Here is a 17,500-nt window from a genome sequence, read left to right on the forward strand (position 1 = left end):
GGAAATACACCTTTCACCATTTGCCAAGCTCAGTTGTTTAAGAGATGCACTGTGTGTCTTTTTGACAAGGGAAGATGAAAAACATTAAAACAATAATTTAGTTGTTTTAAATTTAGCTCCAATTGGAACAGTTTTTATAACATAACCATTTATCCATCTATGATTATGAGTTGTGAAGTGCCACTTCAAGTGAGTCCTCATCATACTGCCGGTCATATCTTTCACTTATTTTTAGTCATAATGTTTAACGCCCGGATAAGACTGTCTCCCTAACTTTCTTGTAAAATGTCAGACTTCATGGTGAGTTCAGTAAACAACTAGCAGGGGCAGGTAGTTGACCTTCACAAGGAATGAAATGCACTTTCCTAAAAAGTATCACTGGGACTAGTAATCGCACAAATGAAGACTTGATCGAAATTCTCTCCGAACAAAAGGAAAGGGCGGCATTCACGTGCTGATTGGTGTTCTCCCTTTTCTAGATGACCATGGATGAAAAATATGTAAACAACATCTGGGACCTTCTGAAGAATGCCATCCAAGAGATCCAGAGGAAGAACAACAGTGGGCTGAGCTTTGAGGAGCTGTACAGGAACGCCTACACCATGGTGCTTCACAAGCACGGAGAGAAGCTGTACACGGGCCTGCGGGAGGTTGTCACCGAGCACCTCATCAACAAAGTAAAGAGCTTCTGTGCTTAAAAAATGTTGACTTCTCATCATGGAGAGATCAGAAGTCGTTTCCGTGTTGCTATTATAAAAACAATGTTTTTTAAAAATTCTGAAATAGGGCTGTGCGATATGATGATATATATCTTAAGACGATAGAGAAGCAGCTGTCGTATATATTTTTTTTATACCGTTTCTATTGCTATGACACAGAACTGCTTTATGGTAATATTTTATGTCCCGGTGCTTTACGTTATCTGCACATGGGAGCGAGTGTAAACAAACACGGAGGAACGTGACGCGTCGGGAAATTACTCATTGGATTAATTATAACAACATTTGGCTGTCTGCTACCACGCTGCGACACCATTACGTGAGGGTGACGACGAGCCAAACCAAAGCCCCTTTTTGTTTGCCCATCATGTTTTAGTTCAAGGTTTCAGTGAATTAAAGTTTACATCCTCAATTTTCCAAATAAGTCGGATTTTGCTTTTGCCTCTCCCGTGCATTTGAGAGCTCTGACATGCGCCTTCCTGCGCTGTGCCACGCCGCGACACAGAGGCTTAAACCATGTTTTTCTTTTTTAAAGGACCTATTATGCTCTATCTATCTATTTATCTATCCATTTATCTATGAATGGGAGGGGTGTGGTGTCCATGTCCCACAAGCTTGGAGAACGGCAACAAAAGTCAAACTTTTAAATTAGGCCTTGTAGATCTGACATGAGTGAAGATTCAGCAGCTAGATTGCTTATTTCTCTCCTTAAATTTGTTCAGAAACAGATTTTGTTGGACTGTTGAGGTGATATAAGCGAAAGTCACGGAGTAAATAGAACGAAACGCTGAAGCCATGCTCAAACCCCATTGGCTCACATAACTCGTGGCCTCTCGTGGCTCCACCGACTCAAACAGTCTGTTTTCAGACAGGGTCGATGGACGCATGTTAGAATGGCTTGAATGTATAATCTGAGTGGTATCTACGGCCAAAAACTTTAAAAAACATGTTTTGGGGACCTCAGACACACATTAACCTCGTAACTTGTGCAAAAACGAGCATAATAGGCCCACTTTAATATAAAGTATTATAATATACGCTGAATATACAGAAAACGTGATATATATTTGTTATCCAGAATGAAATGACCTGCATCAGGATAGAACATTTTGGCCATATCGCACAGCCCTATGCTGAAATGTAACACTTGATGAGGTGCATACAATTGGCACTCAGCAAAATTGTGTTTGACATCAGAAAATGGTGACGGACATCTCCCTAAAGCTCTTATCAGTGGCCTTTTTGCCTCATGAGGTGGGGCTCTATAAAGATCTGTCCTTTATAGCACTAAGAGGGGAAAAAAACCCCTGACAGTTTTGTCACACTGCATTGTGTGTGTCAATTTCATGCATTAAAGGTTCACCTGCAGCAAATTTCACTTCCTGTGTTCCCCCTCCAAACTAGTTTTCTCCAAATTACAAATGTTTAGTTGTTGAGTAGTTGATTCTCATCAACTCTAGGCTATGAGTTATTGTCAACAGAGAACGAAAGGGAATATAGCAACAATTTAAAAGTTTTGAGATGCAGGATTTCAGTGGACTTGTTGTCAAAGGATTATAGTTGCTCATGCAGAAGTCATGAGTGTGAAGAAATAGTTTTATTTAACAGTGAGTAGACGAGCAAGGGTGGTTAATCATACGTTACTCTTTGCCAAGTACAGTTTTAACAAAAGCTTTAAAATTTGAGCTTTGGCCTAGAGTCAGTTATTAGTCAAAAATCTATGGGGGTTGAATGGCTGTAAAATCAATGTGCTGTAGCAGGGAGTACCACAGCGAAATGTTTGGCATAAATTGCCCAAAGTGCAAAAATGCTAATGGAGGTCTTGCGGGTCTTTTAATAACTCCTCAAGAAGTTATACTGTAACTCAGTTTGAGCTAACCGCGATCATTTAATGAAATTGTTTTGTTAAATTTTGTGTATTCCACAATAACGTTTCCATCCAGATGTCCCAGGACTTTTTTAACCAACAAAATGTTGGAAAAGTTCATAAGTTTCTGTAAGTTGGCTTGAGACAAATTCACTGTTAACACAGAATAATAACGAATAATGTTTAGTGCAATAGGTAGCTCTTCTGCAATTGGTAGACATATATCATTCTACTATTATAAGGTTAGACTCTGATAGTGGCATGAAATGAAATACAAAACAAATAAAAACCGCCATGCAAATAATCACAATTATTTGTATTTGTTTGTATAATCTCCAACTAAAAGTTCCTGGTCATGACGGCCCAAGTTAGAACCCTCTTCTGTCCCAGAAGGCTCTTTTTCTTTGGGTTTTTAAAAAAGCTTCTAGAGTCATACTGAATCTAATGTATCACTGTAATGAAATGCTGCCTTTTTCGGTGTCGTTTCAGGTAAGGGAGGATGTCCTGAACTCTCTGAACAATAACTTTCTGCAAACACTGAATCAAGCCTGGAATGATCATCAGACTGCAATGGTGATGATCAGAGACATTCTCATGTACATGGTAGGTGTTGTGCTTTGCTGCACGTCATCAGCATTTCTTTCAACATCCGTGTTAACCCTCATCTTAGCTCTAAGACAATTTATTTAAGTATGCTGAAGTATGTCTTCTGATTTATTTATTTCTTTCATCTAAGGGTGCTGTTATATTTTGTAATTGTTCATCCATATTGACAGTTCTTCCCACAACTTGCTAGGCCGGTTTCTCAAATTCACCGTGGCTGCCTTTCATTTCTTGCGGATGCCGATCATTCTTGCCGGTGGACCCCGCCACTCACAGTATAAACAGCATTTGAGGAGCACATGCATTAAGAAAATGCATTGAATGGCTGTTTCTTATAAAGTGTCATCTTAACAACAGCATAAATATGGGATTTTTTCAACAAAATAATCTTACGGATTACCACTTTAATGTAGTTATGCGATACTGCTTCTGCCCTGCCGTGGACCAGCCTATTGTGCCGTTTTCCTTCCCAACATCACCGCATGCTGCACTTTGACTGAGGGACTTGGATTTTTTTCAACAGCAGACAAAGGGGCTCTGTTTGTTTGTTATGAGTTTTCTTGGGCAACTGGCAGGACTAGTTGATTTATTCACTGAGGCGTCCATGCCAAAGTGTTTATAGGGTTTTGTGTGAGTGATAAGTAGCTCTGGGGATAGTTGTAACTCAAGGTAAACACTAAAACCGCCACGACTAAGATTTTCTTCTCACCACTGTCTCCTCCTCCTTCTTCTTCATTCCCCTTTTTTATTACATGTTCCTACCCTTGAGTTTTTGGCTTTTAGGCTATGTGACTGCATCAGGGCCTCGCTGCATTCAGGAGCTTTCCTCCGGTGTCCTCTGTAGTAGAGGCAGACATGCAAAGACGAGTCGCTGTGCTGCAGTAACCATATACATTTTCACCTTTGTTGTAGTGAAGTATTTCTCAAAAGTCTCAGATCTTTTTTTATTGTTTTTCCAGAAAATTTGAACTGTAAGATTTATTAGCTCAGCAGTTGTCAGGACTATGCAGTTTTGTGTATAATATAGCCCATTTATCACTCACGATGGAAGTGCATTTTGATTTGAAACTGCTGGCGAAAGTGTGGCAGTCGAAACTGCTGCACCTGCAAACCACATGGTGTATAAGGCTTTGCAGCTAATTTAGCGTTTTGCAATGCATGAATATGAAGATAAACAAAGCCCAGTATGATTCTGGCCATGGTACTATTTCAGATAAATTGGTTTCTTTTATCTTCTTTTCACACCGCCTTCTTTTTGTCCGATCCCAGGACCGAGTTTACGTTCAGCAGAACAATGTGGAGAACGTGTACAACCTGGGCCTCATAATCTTCAGGGATCAGGTGGTGCGCTACGGCTGCATCCGAGACCACCTCCGGCAGACCCTACTGGACATGATCGCACGGGAGAGGAAAGGAGAGGTGGTGGACAGGTAGGCCACATCACCACTCGTACGCTTCCTTACTATTTCACCTGTGCACTAAAGTAACAAAGTACTGGGACCTTGTTACTGTACTTGAGTGTCTGTAGTATCTCTTTAAAAACATTTTGAATATTTAGTTTTGGAAACTTTTGACTTTAACTCTACATTTCAAGTAAAAAATCTATACTTTTCGCAATGGTATACATTTTAAACACTAAACTTATTACTTCACTTTCAAAAAAGAATCTGGATTTACATTTATATGTATATCAAAACCAGGTGCTGGATCTACCAAACTGCAGATTTAGGATTGCTCATTGATGATTCATTATGTCCATAAGCTTATAAATTGCTGTGACACAATCTAGTATTTTATTGTACTATTGTATATAAATATAAATTGTACTTTCTTCCATTCACACTCCCCACTAATTACAAAATGATGTGACAATTTCAGGGGGGCGATCAGGAACGCCTGTCAGATGCTGATGATCCTCGGCCTGGAAGGCAGGTCTGTGTATGAGGAGGACTTTGAGGGACCCTTCCTAGATATGTCCGCTGAATTCTTCCAAGTGAGTTATCAATTTTGCTCGTGTTCTATCCAGCACTTCTGTCTTTGTTCAGTTAACACTGTGTTGCAGTTCCGCCTGCCACATACCACCTAAATGGCTTTTCTAGGGGCTCGCCGACACAGAGACACAGGCGATGATGGTACAAACACACCAGTTTATTGGAGAAAGTGGCAAGATGTAACAAGCCGGGAGCAGATGAAATGTTGTCTTGACAAAAGCTCTCCCTGAGAGTGTGGGGATGGGTGATTTAGCCTGCGTTCACCAATTGCTCTGATGATGAATAGGGCTGTGCTCAAAAAATCTATTTGGCAATATGTCGTGATGTACGGCTTGCTGATGCGCACATCAAAGCAGATGCTACTGTATTGATATGGCAGAAAATGCTGCAGGGATGCCAATTCAGAAAAGGGAATTTCTGACCGATAGCCGACCCTCGTTAACCAATCATTAAGCTTCATCAGACAAGATTAAAATGTACTATTTCAAATGGACGAATGTAATAAAAATCATATTGTGATAACGGCAATATTCCGACTTTGCATAAGTACTCAGTTGAGTACTCGATTTGGATGTCACTATTTGTTCAATGTAAAGCTAGAGTAATCGCATTTTTACTAGAGGGTGTAAAAAATTTGGTTGGGGAAAAATTATGGCATTACTTGAAATAAGATAATCCAGTCACATACCGTTAATTCATTGTTTAATATAAAAATAGCATTTTAATTTTGTTACACTCATTCTTATTGGTTACTACTTTTGTTTTGTTTGTATAAAGCGCACCTTACCGCAGCCGGCACTTCCGGGTTTGGGCAAGAACCTCACCTGCAGGCCTGCATAAGCTGTCCTCTTATGTGCCTGAAATAAAGGCACGTGTGGTTGCACGTGTCGCTCAATGAGTTTTATTTAAGAAATGGATTGTATAGCCTATTTTGCTTTTACCAAGCAACAAACGTTTTTTAATTTAATAATATTTTTAACTGAAAGTATTAATTGATCAATTCTAAAATAACTGGTATGTCAGATGGACATCCTTACAGCCAAAAGAAGTGCACTTAAAGTTATTCTAATACCTCTGGGATTAGAAACAGAATTTATTTTACTTTTAAGAGCTCTGGTCCGTGAATTTTAAGTGTTTTTAAGTTGTGTGATGCTTAATGCTTTGCCTTGCTATTTTACAGAACAATGAAGAACAGATGTCGTAAATTCTGTGTAGGACAGTCATTATTTAAAATCAATATGTATTACAATATGTATCTTATCATTGCCTCTGTATCGTGAGGTTGTAGGCAATACCCCGTCCTAGTGAACAGCAGGTGCACAGCCACCCCTGCTCCTGGGTCCAATTAACTAGACCCAAGACAGGTGTGGCTGCTTAAATCACACCACCCCCACCCCACATACCCCCAACACCAAACTGAGGCCAGGGAGAATCCCTGGCTGCTGCCTACTCCCCCGCCTCCTCACCAAGCATGCAAAACAAAAATCAACCCAAGCAGAAACAGGGTTCCTTAACGAAACAAACGCCCGGACTCTGTAGGGTTACCATACCTAACAAACATTAAAAGGACCGGACTCTGAAACAGGGTTACCATACCTTAAACAGCCAAAAAAACAAAACAAAAAAAACCCAGTCCCCTTTTCAGGAGACCTGCCATGGTCCATGAGGTAACCCTCCCCCCACAAAACAAACGCCCATCCGGAGCGTGGGGCCTTCGGCTGCTTTGCTGGCTGGTGGAGGTGTAGCTGGGCTTGACTGTTGCGGGGCTGTTTGGAGGGGTGCCCTGGCTGCTGGGCGGATGATGGTCCTGCCGATGGTTGCTTGGAGGAGTCGCTAGCTGCCCGCAGTCACCCACGGTGGCTGCTGCAGCTGCTGCTTTCACCTCCCCTGTCCTCAGCTGGACATCCGCCGTCTGCTGCTGCTGCCAGTCGGGAGAAGGCTGTGTTGGTTGGTAGGTTGTGGCCGTCTGTTCACCTACTGGTGGCCCCAGTGCGTCTTTGGCTGGCCCTTCTGTGTCCCTTCCCTGTGCCAGGAGCCCAACATTGGGTGCCAGTGTAGCAGTTCTGCCTTCCACACGCCACCTGAGTGGCTTTTCTAGGAGCTCGCCAAGATAGAGACACAGGCAGTGATGGTACAAACACTAGTTTATTGGCGAGAGTGGCAAGATGTTACAAGCCAGGAGCAGATGAAAACCTGCAAGACAAAAACTCTCCCTGTGTGTTGGGATGGGGGATTTAACCTGCGTTCATTTTTGCTTTGATGAACAACAGGTGCACAACCACCCCTGCTCCTGGGCCCAATTAACTAGACCCCAAACAGGGGTGGCTACTTAAATCACACCAGCCCCACACTACATACCGAAATCTGTGAAGCCTGTTTTTCATTATACCACGTTACGATGACGCGTTTACAACAGATGGAGAGTCAAAAATTCCTGGCGGAGAACAGCGCCAGCGTCTACATCAAGAAGGTGGAGGCCCGGATCAATGAGGAGATTGAGCGGGTGATGCACTGCCTGGACAATTCCACGGAGGAGCCCATCGTCAAGGTGGTAGAGCGGGAGCTCATCTCTAAACACATGAAAACCATCGTGGAGATGGAGAACTCTGGCCTGGTGCACATGTTAAAGAACGGCAAGACCGAAGGTACAATACATTGATGTCTGCCGGGTTGAATTCCACCCTCGGTTTCTTTTTGTAAAAAAAACCTGCTCCATGTCCATTTCCCTCCAGACCTGGCCTGCATGTACAAGCTCTTCAGCCGCGTACCCAATGGCCTCAAGACCATGTGCGAGTGTATGAGCTCCTACCTGCGGGAGCAGGGCAAAGCTCTGGTGTCTGAGGAGGGTGAGGGCAAGAACCCTGTGGACTACATCCAGGTAGGACTGTCCTCAGGGGACGGCCGGGCTGTTTTATCTTTTGAGTAAAATACCTAATGCCGCTCATTTAGCCTAGCTCGAAGGCATAACTGACAGAAAAACGGCCACAAAAATATAGCCGCAAGCAGCAATTGACAGGTTCAAACCTTTTTAGGCTCAACAGAAAAGCTTTGGGCTTCACAAAGCCAGGGAAAGTTACTTCCGCTAGTTCAACTATGTTTAAAGAAGAAGTGGGACCAATCACATATTTGTTGTAGCATTTCATTAATTGCACACTAGTTCTGCCATTGCCCCAGAGCATGTGCACCAGATTTTGTGAAATTCTGTCCACCAGGTTTTTAGATAGACGCCCCCTATGGGTCGGGCTCAAAGTGCTTTGGAAGACTTATTCCCAAACGTGGACTGAAGATATCTACCAAGATTTATGATGGTTGGACAAATGGTTTGAGTTATGGCCAATTTTCTGCTCAGCCCTGCCTTCTGCAACATTTTTTTTGGTTGATGGCGGCCATGTTTTTGGACTGATCTTGCTCATTTATAATAGAAATGTGTATCTCAGTCTCACCATGCTCTATACCAAATTTTGTGTTGATACAGTCAAATTCAAAAGGTAGATGTCACATTACTGTTTTTCACATTGTGCAAATTAAATAAAAATACATCATTGTGGACTTTTATGGTCCTAGAGGCTTTTTTTTTAATGGCACATTGAGCTGGACTTGTGTCAAATTTCAAGTCAATCGGAGTCATGATGTGAGGGCCTTTCCAAAGTTGCGCTTTTTGGCCTTAATTACAGTGGCACCTCTGGCCGATTTGTGCTAATGTTTTTCTTGGGATGCATTTGCAAATCATTTCCAGTTATTATAAGTTGAATGTTTGTAGCTCGTTCCAGCTCACAGCAATTTGAGATGCGGCATAAGTACTGAGTAGAACCCTTAGATCATCTACTGCTTCCCTTTTAGTGATTCCGAAAGCAAACCATAAGAGTGGTGAGGCGGTTTTTAGCTTCTATGGCCGTAGGCTCTGGAACGTCCTACCAGACATTATCAGATAGGCAGAAACTCTAAACGCTTTTAAGAAACTTCTTAAAACACACTTATTGCCTAACTAACTTGCCCTCAATTAGCTTGCTCTGCCTTTTAATTTCTTGACATTAACTGATAGTGTTCTCATTGTCTATTTTCATTATTTTTATAATCTAAGCATGTACTGTTGTTTTGATTTTATTTTTTGCTATTTCACTATTGATCTGTTTTGCTGGGGTTTTAACTTGATTTATCTATTACCTTTGTACTATTTCAGCATGTACTATTTTTTTATATTTCACTTTTTCTTCTATTGTACTGTTGATCTGTTTTTGCTTGGATTTTTACTTGATATTTTTTATGTACAGCACTTTGAGCTGCAATCTCCGTACAGAAATGTGCTTTATAAATAAATGTATTACTATAAGACAACAAACAACAACAAAACAAAGAATAATAAAGCGGAGGAAAAACAATAGGGTTCTACTCCCTCGGGGTTTGAACTATAACAAGTTGTGTACCATTATCATCCATTGGCATTAAGCCCTTTTTTTCTTCCAAATAGGGACTACTGGACCTCAAGACGAGGTTCGACCGTTTCCTTCTCGAGTCCTTCAACAACGACAGACTCTTCAAGCAGACCATCGCAGGAGACTTCGAGTATTTCCTCAACCTCAATTCCCGCTCGCCCGAGTACCTGTCGCTCTTCATCGATGACAAGCTCAAGAAGGGAGTCAAAGGGGTATTTTGCGAACTTAATCAAGCGAAACAATCACTCGGTGTTCAGTCAATTGTGTTGATCCCAAATTTTCCCCAAACTATTACAAATGTTGTCAAGGAAATAATATTTTGTGCTCTGAAGTCCAAAGTGTTTGAGTGTGTGTGTTTGTTGTGATTTTTCCAGCTGACGGAGCAGGAGGTGGAGTCGATCCTGGACAAGGCCATGGTGCTGTTCAGGTTCATGCAGGAGAAGGACGTGTTTGAACGGTACTACAAGCAGCACCTGGCCCGTCGGCTGCTCACCAACAAGAGCGTCTCGGACGACTCGGAGAAGAACATGATCTCCAAGCTCAAGGCAAGAGGGTGGAGAAGGCCCCCACTACATGTGGAACACACCACATTTGCGTCACGAGACACATTTGCGTCACAAAACGAATAAATACTCTTCATAACCGAACTGCAACCATCGTTTTAGTTTTTACTAAAAACCAATGGGTGAACGTTGGCGGCATTTCTGTTGACTATTTTTAGAAATATTGATGAATTATAGGAGTAACGAGCGTAGATGAGTCATCATTCGGTGAAAATGTCCCTGTATTGGTTCTCTGTTGCCGGTTTCTACTGCTTCGGTTTATTGAATAAACGAAACCGCTTTCACCCACAAGAGACGAAACCGAGTATGGAATAGAAATGTTCAAGTTGATGATGAGATTGTGGTCTGTCACCGCACAAAAAGCATTTTGTCCAATGTGAAGCTTTTAAAAAGCTAAAGGATGGATGAGGCTACAGCAGCTTGTGAATGTCATCCATCGAAGCAGGGCAAATAATGAGTTGTTTAAAAAAAAAAAAAAAAATCTGCATCCATTCCAAAACTCTCACCCTTAATCTTCTCTCGCGTTTCCTTTTGCGCAGACTGAATGCGGCTGTCAGTTCACCTCTAAACTGGAAGGGATGTTCAGGGACATGAGCATCTCCAACACCACCATGGATGAGTTTAGGCAACACCTACAGTCCACGGGGGTAAGACAGACGGAACCACAGCGTTGCGGCTCCTCGGTGGGGACACCGCGAACTTAAAACACAACTAGGACCGGGAAGCGTGAAATAATTTATCCCGATAATTAGGATTAAAGTTCACACAATTTCAATATACATCTCACAATATCTGCTTATGATTTGAAAAGTTCATGTTGAACAACCCCACTCCCTTTCGTTACATTGAACTATTTTGTCATTAAAGTACCAAGTGTGGTATTGGGGCTAAGACTTGTTTTAATCTAAAACTCACTCTAATATGTCAAACGTCATCTCAGGGTATATTTAGACTGCCACATTTATTGTTGTCATATGATTTTAATTTCTATTTTTTTTTCAAGGCTTACAAATTACAATATTCATTGAAATGTTTATACCCAGCCCCAAACTACATCCATCTAGATGCCTCAACAAAGAGATTCCCTGTGTGTTCTGCACCAACCATGTGCCACCAATGTGTTGGATGGTTTAAAGAGAGCTCAGGAAGGCTAATTAGTAGGGGTGGACCGATTTAAGGAAGCTTTGTTTGATCCTGTATTCCTTGTACATGTCTTTTTTTTTTTTTTTTTTTTTTTTTAATGTTTACATTAGCAAAAGAAAAAAACACTTGTTTGGAAACAAACTGCACCTCTCAAAAAACAACGGTGGAGGGGGGTAATAAATACAACGTACTATAAAACCCAGGATCTGGTGTCTATGCAGAGGCCTGGTCTAGCTTACCAAGTTCCCCACCCTCGTCCCCACGCCTAAGCAGACTACCTCGCCAGTGGCATCATAAATCTCAATAAAGCAGCTCCACAGTGTTTGACTGTGTCCCCCGAGCTGCGACAGCCAGCGCAAGTGCCAGCAAAAGTATTTCACAGAGGTTATCATTTGGACGCCCCCCTCTCGCAGATGTTCCATTGGATTAGGCCCGCTACACCTCCAGAATGATAACATGCGTTCCAAAATCCCACAGCAATCATTTAGACGAAAGACAAGGAAGTCCGGTCTCTGTTGTAAATTAAAAAAAAAAAAAAAAAAGGAGGGACGATACAAATGGGAGCATTAAATATTGTCGGGAAACTGCGGAAAACAGCACTCTGTCTCAACTATGCTGACACGAGGAGAGAGGGGGAAAAGTAGCCTGCAAGGAAGGCACTTCATCATGATGGACCGACTCCATAAATAACAAATAATACAGACAGGTTGTTTGTCAGGTTTTTTGATGAAGACAGGCTTTGGATAATATATACTGCACCTGTCCCTTTCTTTCCCAGGTGTCTCTGGGTGGCGTGGACCTCACAGTAAGAGTCCTCACCACAGGTTACTGGCCCACGCAGTCGGCCACCCCCAAATGCACCATCCCTCCCTCCCCCAGACACGCCTTCGAGGTCTTCAGAAGGTGGGTCGTCCAGTTCGTCTCTTTTCTCCACAAGTGCGCTGGCTGGGTTGGTCTCGTTTTGTGACCGTGTCATGGCTGATTCCGCTGCAGATTTTACCTGGCGAAACACAGCGGTAGACAGCTCACACTCCAGCACCACATGGGCTCGGCGGACCTCAACGCCACCTTCTACGGTGCCGTCAAGAAGGTGAACGGCCAAAACGGCATTCTGCAAAGAAGCTGTCCAAGCGAATGGCTTTTACCTGAGCATTCAAATTTTAGCATTTAGCAAAATAAAAGCTTCCAAAAAATCGTGTAGGTTTGTATTGATTTGATTTCTCCATCGGCTAATCTCTACTTGACTTTATTTTAAGGAGGACGGGTCGGAGGTGGGCGTCGGAGGGGCCCAGGTGACGGGCTCCAACACTCGTAAGCACATACTGCAGGTCTCCACGTTCCAGATGACCATCCTGATGCTCTTCAACAACAGAGAGAAATCTACTTTTGAGGTCCGGGCACACACGAGCACACCTCACCGAGCCTTTTTCTCTTGACGGCACGTGTGCCAGAGCCCTGAACCTACGGCGTGACTCTGCCGTCCACAGGAGATCCAACAGGAGACGGACATCCCCGAGCGGGAGCTGGTGCGGGCGCTGCAGTCGCTGGCCTGCGGGAAGCCCACGCAGAGAGTCCTCACCAAGGAGCCCAAGTCCAAGGAGATCGAGAACGGCCACGTGTTTACAGTCAACGACCAGTTTACTTCCAAACTGCACAGAGTCAAAATTCAGACAGGTGTGTGTGTGTGTGTGTGTGTGTGTGTGTGTGTGTGTGTGTGTGTGTGTGTGTGTGTGTGTGTGTGTGTGTGTGTGTGTGTGTGTGATAATAATTATTTCCAGGGGCGTAATAAAATGAATCTACGCACCAATAAACAGAAGTTAGCAGGGAGTAGCGCTATGCCAACTAGTGAGCCCAATAAAGGTATGTTAACGTACAGATAGTATTTAACAGTGTGGGTGCAGTATATTAGGGAAAATAATGGTATTATGACAGTACTAACAGCAATACTAATAACAATAATAAGGATAATAGTAGTAATGGTTCAATAATAGTAGTAGTTATAATGGTACCACCACAAATAATGACGTATATAACAAAGTGTCATTGCTGTCACACCAGAGGAACGATAACACAAAATTGTGACGTTTTTGACTCGGTCAGGACGTCCAAGTGGGACCGACTCGTTCGTGGTGATCTTGGGGCGGGTCTGAACCCCCCCCCCCTGTGGTCTCTCCCCAGTTGCTGCTAAGCAGGGTGAGTCGGACCCTGAGAGGAAGGAGACCCGGCAGAAGGTGGACGACGACCGGAAGCACGAGATTGAGGCGGCCATCGTCCGCATCATGAAGTCCAGGAAGAAGATGCAGCACAACATCCTGGTGGCGGAGGTGCGGAGCTCACACACACACACACACACACACACACACACACACACACACACCCTTTATTAACAAGGTGTCATCATGGCAACATTCACAGATATTTGAATGCTTTTCCAATTTCTTCTCCCTCCAGGTGACTCAGCAGCTGCGGTCCCGCTTCCTCCCCAGTCCCGTGGTCATCAAGAAGCGCATAGAAGGACTAATAGAAAGAGAATACTTGGCTAGAACGCCAGAGGATCGCAAAGTCTACACCTATGTGGCGTAGACGGAGAGCGGAGGAGAGAGACTGGAAAATTTGGGCAGGGGGGTCAATCGATGTTTTTTTTTTTTTTTTGTTTTGTTTTGTTTTGGGTTTTTTTTGTTTGTTTTTCTTTATTTTATTTTATTTTTTCTGCCTCCCCTTTGGGCTGTTGGTTCGCATGGACTGGAGGTTTTCTTTTAAAGATGAATGCTGCGAGGCCGAATCAACACCCCACTTACAAAACAACCACGACAACAATAAAACAAGACAGAAATGGGTTGGAATAAAATTCATGACAGACAAGTATCTCTAGATTTTAAAATCCACTGTTACCTTTCCCACCCTCCCCCTGTGAGTTTTAACATGGATGGATCCAGCTTCCAGCTTTTCACTGTTTTACCCTTGTAGAGATCAATCTTACAAAGAATCCCTTGGGAAAATGTGAATGCACCGCATTATTATTATATATATTTTTTTTTTGTCCGTTTCTTTTTGTTTTGTTTTCAATACTGTATAAAAACGAGAAAATTATTAAAACAGCAAATGTGGATTGTTACAAAAGGAAATAAAAATGCTGAGTATTGCTGCTCTGAGGTTTTCCACCAAGCTAGACTTAAAGACACATCTGTCGTCCCGTGAAAAGCTCCGACTTCATGTTTCAGATCGGTCGCTGTCCATGACCAGGACACACTCGAGCAAAAACGCAATACTGTAACGTATAAGTTTATTTTGTTGTGGAATTCAAATTCAACAGGTTCACATTGTAACTGTCCTTTTTAATATTTGAGTCCAAATCACTCACTCGGTCAATTTTTCAATACCTTAAGAAAACTGCCTTGAATGTTGGAGTGGGAAAATGATGAAGTTGATCTGAATACGTTTATTAATTATCAAGGAGTAGAGGAGGCAACACTTGACGTTTGTATTTTAAGACTGAACCGCTGGCGTGGCTGCGGTCATTGTCTGGCGGGGGCATGTGGCGTCGCCGGTCTCCTGATGCGGTGTTTGTGAGCTGGTGGCTCTGGCCAGCGTCTCCAGCTGGTCAACGAAGCGCTGGACCTCCTCTGCAGAGCTGCCTGTCCAAGCCAGAGGCAGGTGTGCCGGGACCGCCTCGCGATCTGAAAGGCCGAGAGGAAGCGTCGATACGGGGTTTGGAGCCGAGCAGCGCGAGAGGCTGAGGAGCCAAACACGTCCAGGAGCCCACTCGCCTTGGAAGAACGTCCCGCTGGCCGTCTTGGAGGCGACCCTGGACAGAGCCAGCCACACCACGGTGTCAGCGCCCTGCTCCGCGCTGCGAAGACGGTCCCCCATCATCTGGCGGAATTGGGGCATGGAAGTAGACACGGCTGAAGGAGGGAAAGGAAGACACCCTGAACGGGACGCTGTTGCGCTCCACGACGTTGAACGATTGAAGGTGTCCAAGTAACAAGACCGGTTTGTCTCTGGATGTAGGAAAACATTCTGAACCGGCTTCAGGTTCCCACCAACCTGGAGCTGATGGAAACTACTAACAATATAGGAATCGTTGAGAATTGTGAATGCAACGGAAAACAATGATTTGCCAAATGGATCAAACAAAATAGATGAATGAATATTATGAAAAAGCGACACCCTCCTAATAGTACACTCAGCAACCTGGGCTGAAAATGTTGCTGTACTCATAATATAATAACACTAATGCACAGCATCCTTCCCCCCCGCTGTGTGTGTGATGGAGGGGTCACCTGGAGTATCAGCCCATCCAGGGTGCATTGCAGAGAAGTGGATGGCAGGGTGGAGTTTGGCCCAGTGTCCTGTCAGCTCCACCTGCTGCCTCTGATGGGGAGCGACACAGAAACAAAAACATATCTTCTCATCACTTTTCCACAGCAGGGGAATCCCAAGGTGGGGTACGCCGCCCCCTAGTGGCTTGGGAAGGAAATGCAAGGGCAAATAAGCAAATACATTTAAATTAAACATTTTTTCTTTGCAGACATATATATATATATATATATATATATATATATATATTTATATATATATACTTTTTTTTTATTATGACCTTTTTATTTTTGTTTATTATTTGCACTTTTTGATTGCCAAGTTTACATGAAATATTATTCCTCTGTACCTTAATATTGCGCACTCCACACTAAACTTCATTTTTGGCCTATTATATCTCCTTTTGCAGTGGTAGACAAATAACAAAAAACCTGACAACCTTTCTCCGGTGAAGGTAAAAGTACTACATTGACATTTGTGCTGAAGTAAAAGTATATAAGTGCTTGTCTTCAATGTACTTCAAATAAAGTCCTTTCCAGAGCCCTGATAATACAGAGCCTGTCATACAGGACTAGACAACCCGATTGCTTCAGTGGATTTATCCCTCTTGCTTTTGATATATACTGTGTATACAAATTAATCCTGATCACAAAAAAAAAAAAAAAAAAGGAACGCGACTTTATTAGAAATGCCGAGAGTAAAAAGTATAAATATCTGCTTTGAAATGAAGCGATGTGAGAGGTGACATTCCCCAGAATATTTTTCAAGTAACTGACCGAATCAGGGCTCATGGATTGAACCATGGACACTTTGGGGATCAACAACCAAACCACATCAAGCTACGTGGTAATATTAATGTTTTGATTAACTAGTGGCCCGGTCACCGCCTGTCTATCTTCCAAACTAAAGCGGACTTTATTCTCCTCTTCGTCTTGACACCTTGTTTTGGGCGTAGACCATGGTGCCGTCGAAGCCGCCCTGCTCTGACTGGAGGTCGTCGGCTCTGAGCTTCTGGACCAGCATGCCTCCCGAGGAGACGGTGATCTGGCGGACGGGGGAGAGAAGAGACGCTGTGTGAGGAGAGCGAACAAGGGGGACATTAAGCCGTCCTGATGACGTGGATCAGTCGTATGTGTGTGTGTGTGTGTGTGTGTGTGTGCGGATGAACGCGTTACATACCACTCTTGGGTCGCGGCTGTTCTGTAGAAGCGGCACGAGGCCTTCTGTGAGGATGTACATTCCTTACATGGGGGTGACAGATGAAGTTGAATTTTTCCGATCCATTTCAACAACCATCACAATGAAACCAAAGGAGATAAAGGGTGTTTTCGCGGGGGCCCCTCACCCAGGGTGTTGGTGGCGAAGTTCATTTCCAGTCCCATAGCGTTCACGTCCCTCTTGTTGACCATGCAACCCGCGTTGTTGATCTGGCACAGGAGGAAACACTCTGACGTTGACGTCATAAAACAATACGGCGCTCCATAACAGATACGAGGTGCGATGACAGTTGGTGTAATTCGTACCAACACGTTTAAGGAGCGTTGCTGGCTCCTGAAGGCCTCGGCGAACTCCCCCACTTTGCCCGTCTCTGACAGGTCCAGCACGTGGACGTATACCTCCTGAAGTGACGTACATGTCGTCATCGGTCTTTGTCTCTGTCCGCTCGTAAATGTTTGTTCCACACACACACACACACACACACACACACACACATACACAGACTCTCTCACCGTGTTCCCAGACTCCCTCACGATGTCCGCCCTGGCCTCCTCCGCTCGCTCCCTGTTCCTACACACCATGTGAACCGTGCCGCCTGCAGGAAACCACGCCGTGCATTTATCCTTTAACACGGTTGGATGAT

The 17,500-nt window shown here is 43.6% G+C and overlaps 2 protein-coding genes across 2 annotated transcripts in view; one reads left to right on the plus strand and one right to left on the minus strand.

Moving 5' to 3' along the window:
* Positions 1-14,488, plus strand: part of LOC307238142 (cullin-3) — a 16,137-nt gene extending 1,649 nt beyond the window's left edge. Inside the window, exons 2-16 of the mRNA XM_080011018.1 lie at positions 480-677; positions 3,076-3,189; positions 4,459-4,619; positions 5,068-5,182; positions 7,597-7,825; positions 7,913-8,058; positions 9,649-9,825; positions 9,988-10,158; positions 10,716-10,823; positions 12,098-12,222; positions 12,313-12,409; positions 12,576-12,710; positions 12,807-12,993; positions 13,498-13,643; positions 13,771-14,488. Of these exons, the coding sequence (XP_079867144.1) occupies positions 480-677; positions 3,076-3,189; positions 4,459-4,619; positions 5,068-5,182; positions 7,597-7,825; positions 7,913-8,058; positions 9,649-9,825; positions 9,988-10,158; positions 10,716-10,823; positions 12,098-12,222; positions 12,313-12,409; positions 12,576-12,710; positions 12,807-12,993; positions 13,498-13,643; positions 13,771-13,902 (2,241 nt within the window). The 3' untranslated portion in view covers positions 13,903-14,488. The remainder of the gene's footprint in view (positions 1-479; positions 678-3,075; positions 3,190-4,458; positions 4,620-5,067; positions 5,183-7,596; positions 7,826-7,912; positions 8,059-9,648; positions 9,826-9,987; positions 10,159-10,715; positions 10,824-12,097; positions 12,223-12,312; positions 12,410-12,575; positions 12,711-12,806; positions 12,994-13,497; positions 13,644-13,770) is intronic.
* A 317-nt stretch (positions 14,489-14,805) lies between these two features.
* LOC307238353 (dehydrogenase/reductase SDR family member 12-like) overlaps positions 14,806-17,500 on the minus strand; it is a gene marked incomplete at both ends in the record, with an annotated part of 3,795 nt that continues 1,100 nt past the window's right edge. The window contains 8 exons of the mRNA XM_080011286.1: positions 14,806-14,996; positions 15,087-15,224; positions 15,603-15,693; positions 16,579-16,683; positions 16,819-16,880; positions 16,985-17,066; positions 17,163-17,258; positions 17,370-17,452. Of these exons, the coding sequence (XP_079867412.1) occupies positions 14,806-14,996; positions 15,087-15,224; positions 15,603-15,693; positions 16,579-16,683; positions 16,819-16,880; positions 16,985-17,066; positions 17,163-17,258; positions 17,370-17,452 (848 nt within the window). The remainder of the gene's footprint in view (positions 14,997-15,086; positions 15,225-15,602; positions 15,694-16,578; positions 16,684-16,818; positions 16,881-16,984; positions 17,067-17,162; positions 17,259-17,369; positions 17,453-17,500) is intronic.

Source organism: Zeus faber (assembly GCF_960531495.2).
Source record: "Zeus faber genome assembly, chromosome: 12".
Lineage (NCBI taxonomy): Eukaryota > Metazoa > Chordata > Actinopteri > Zeiformes > Zeidae > Zeus > Zeus faber.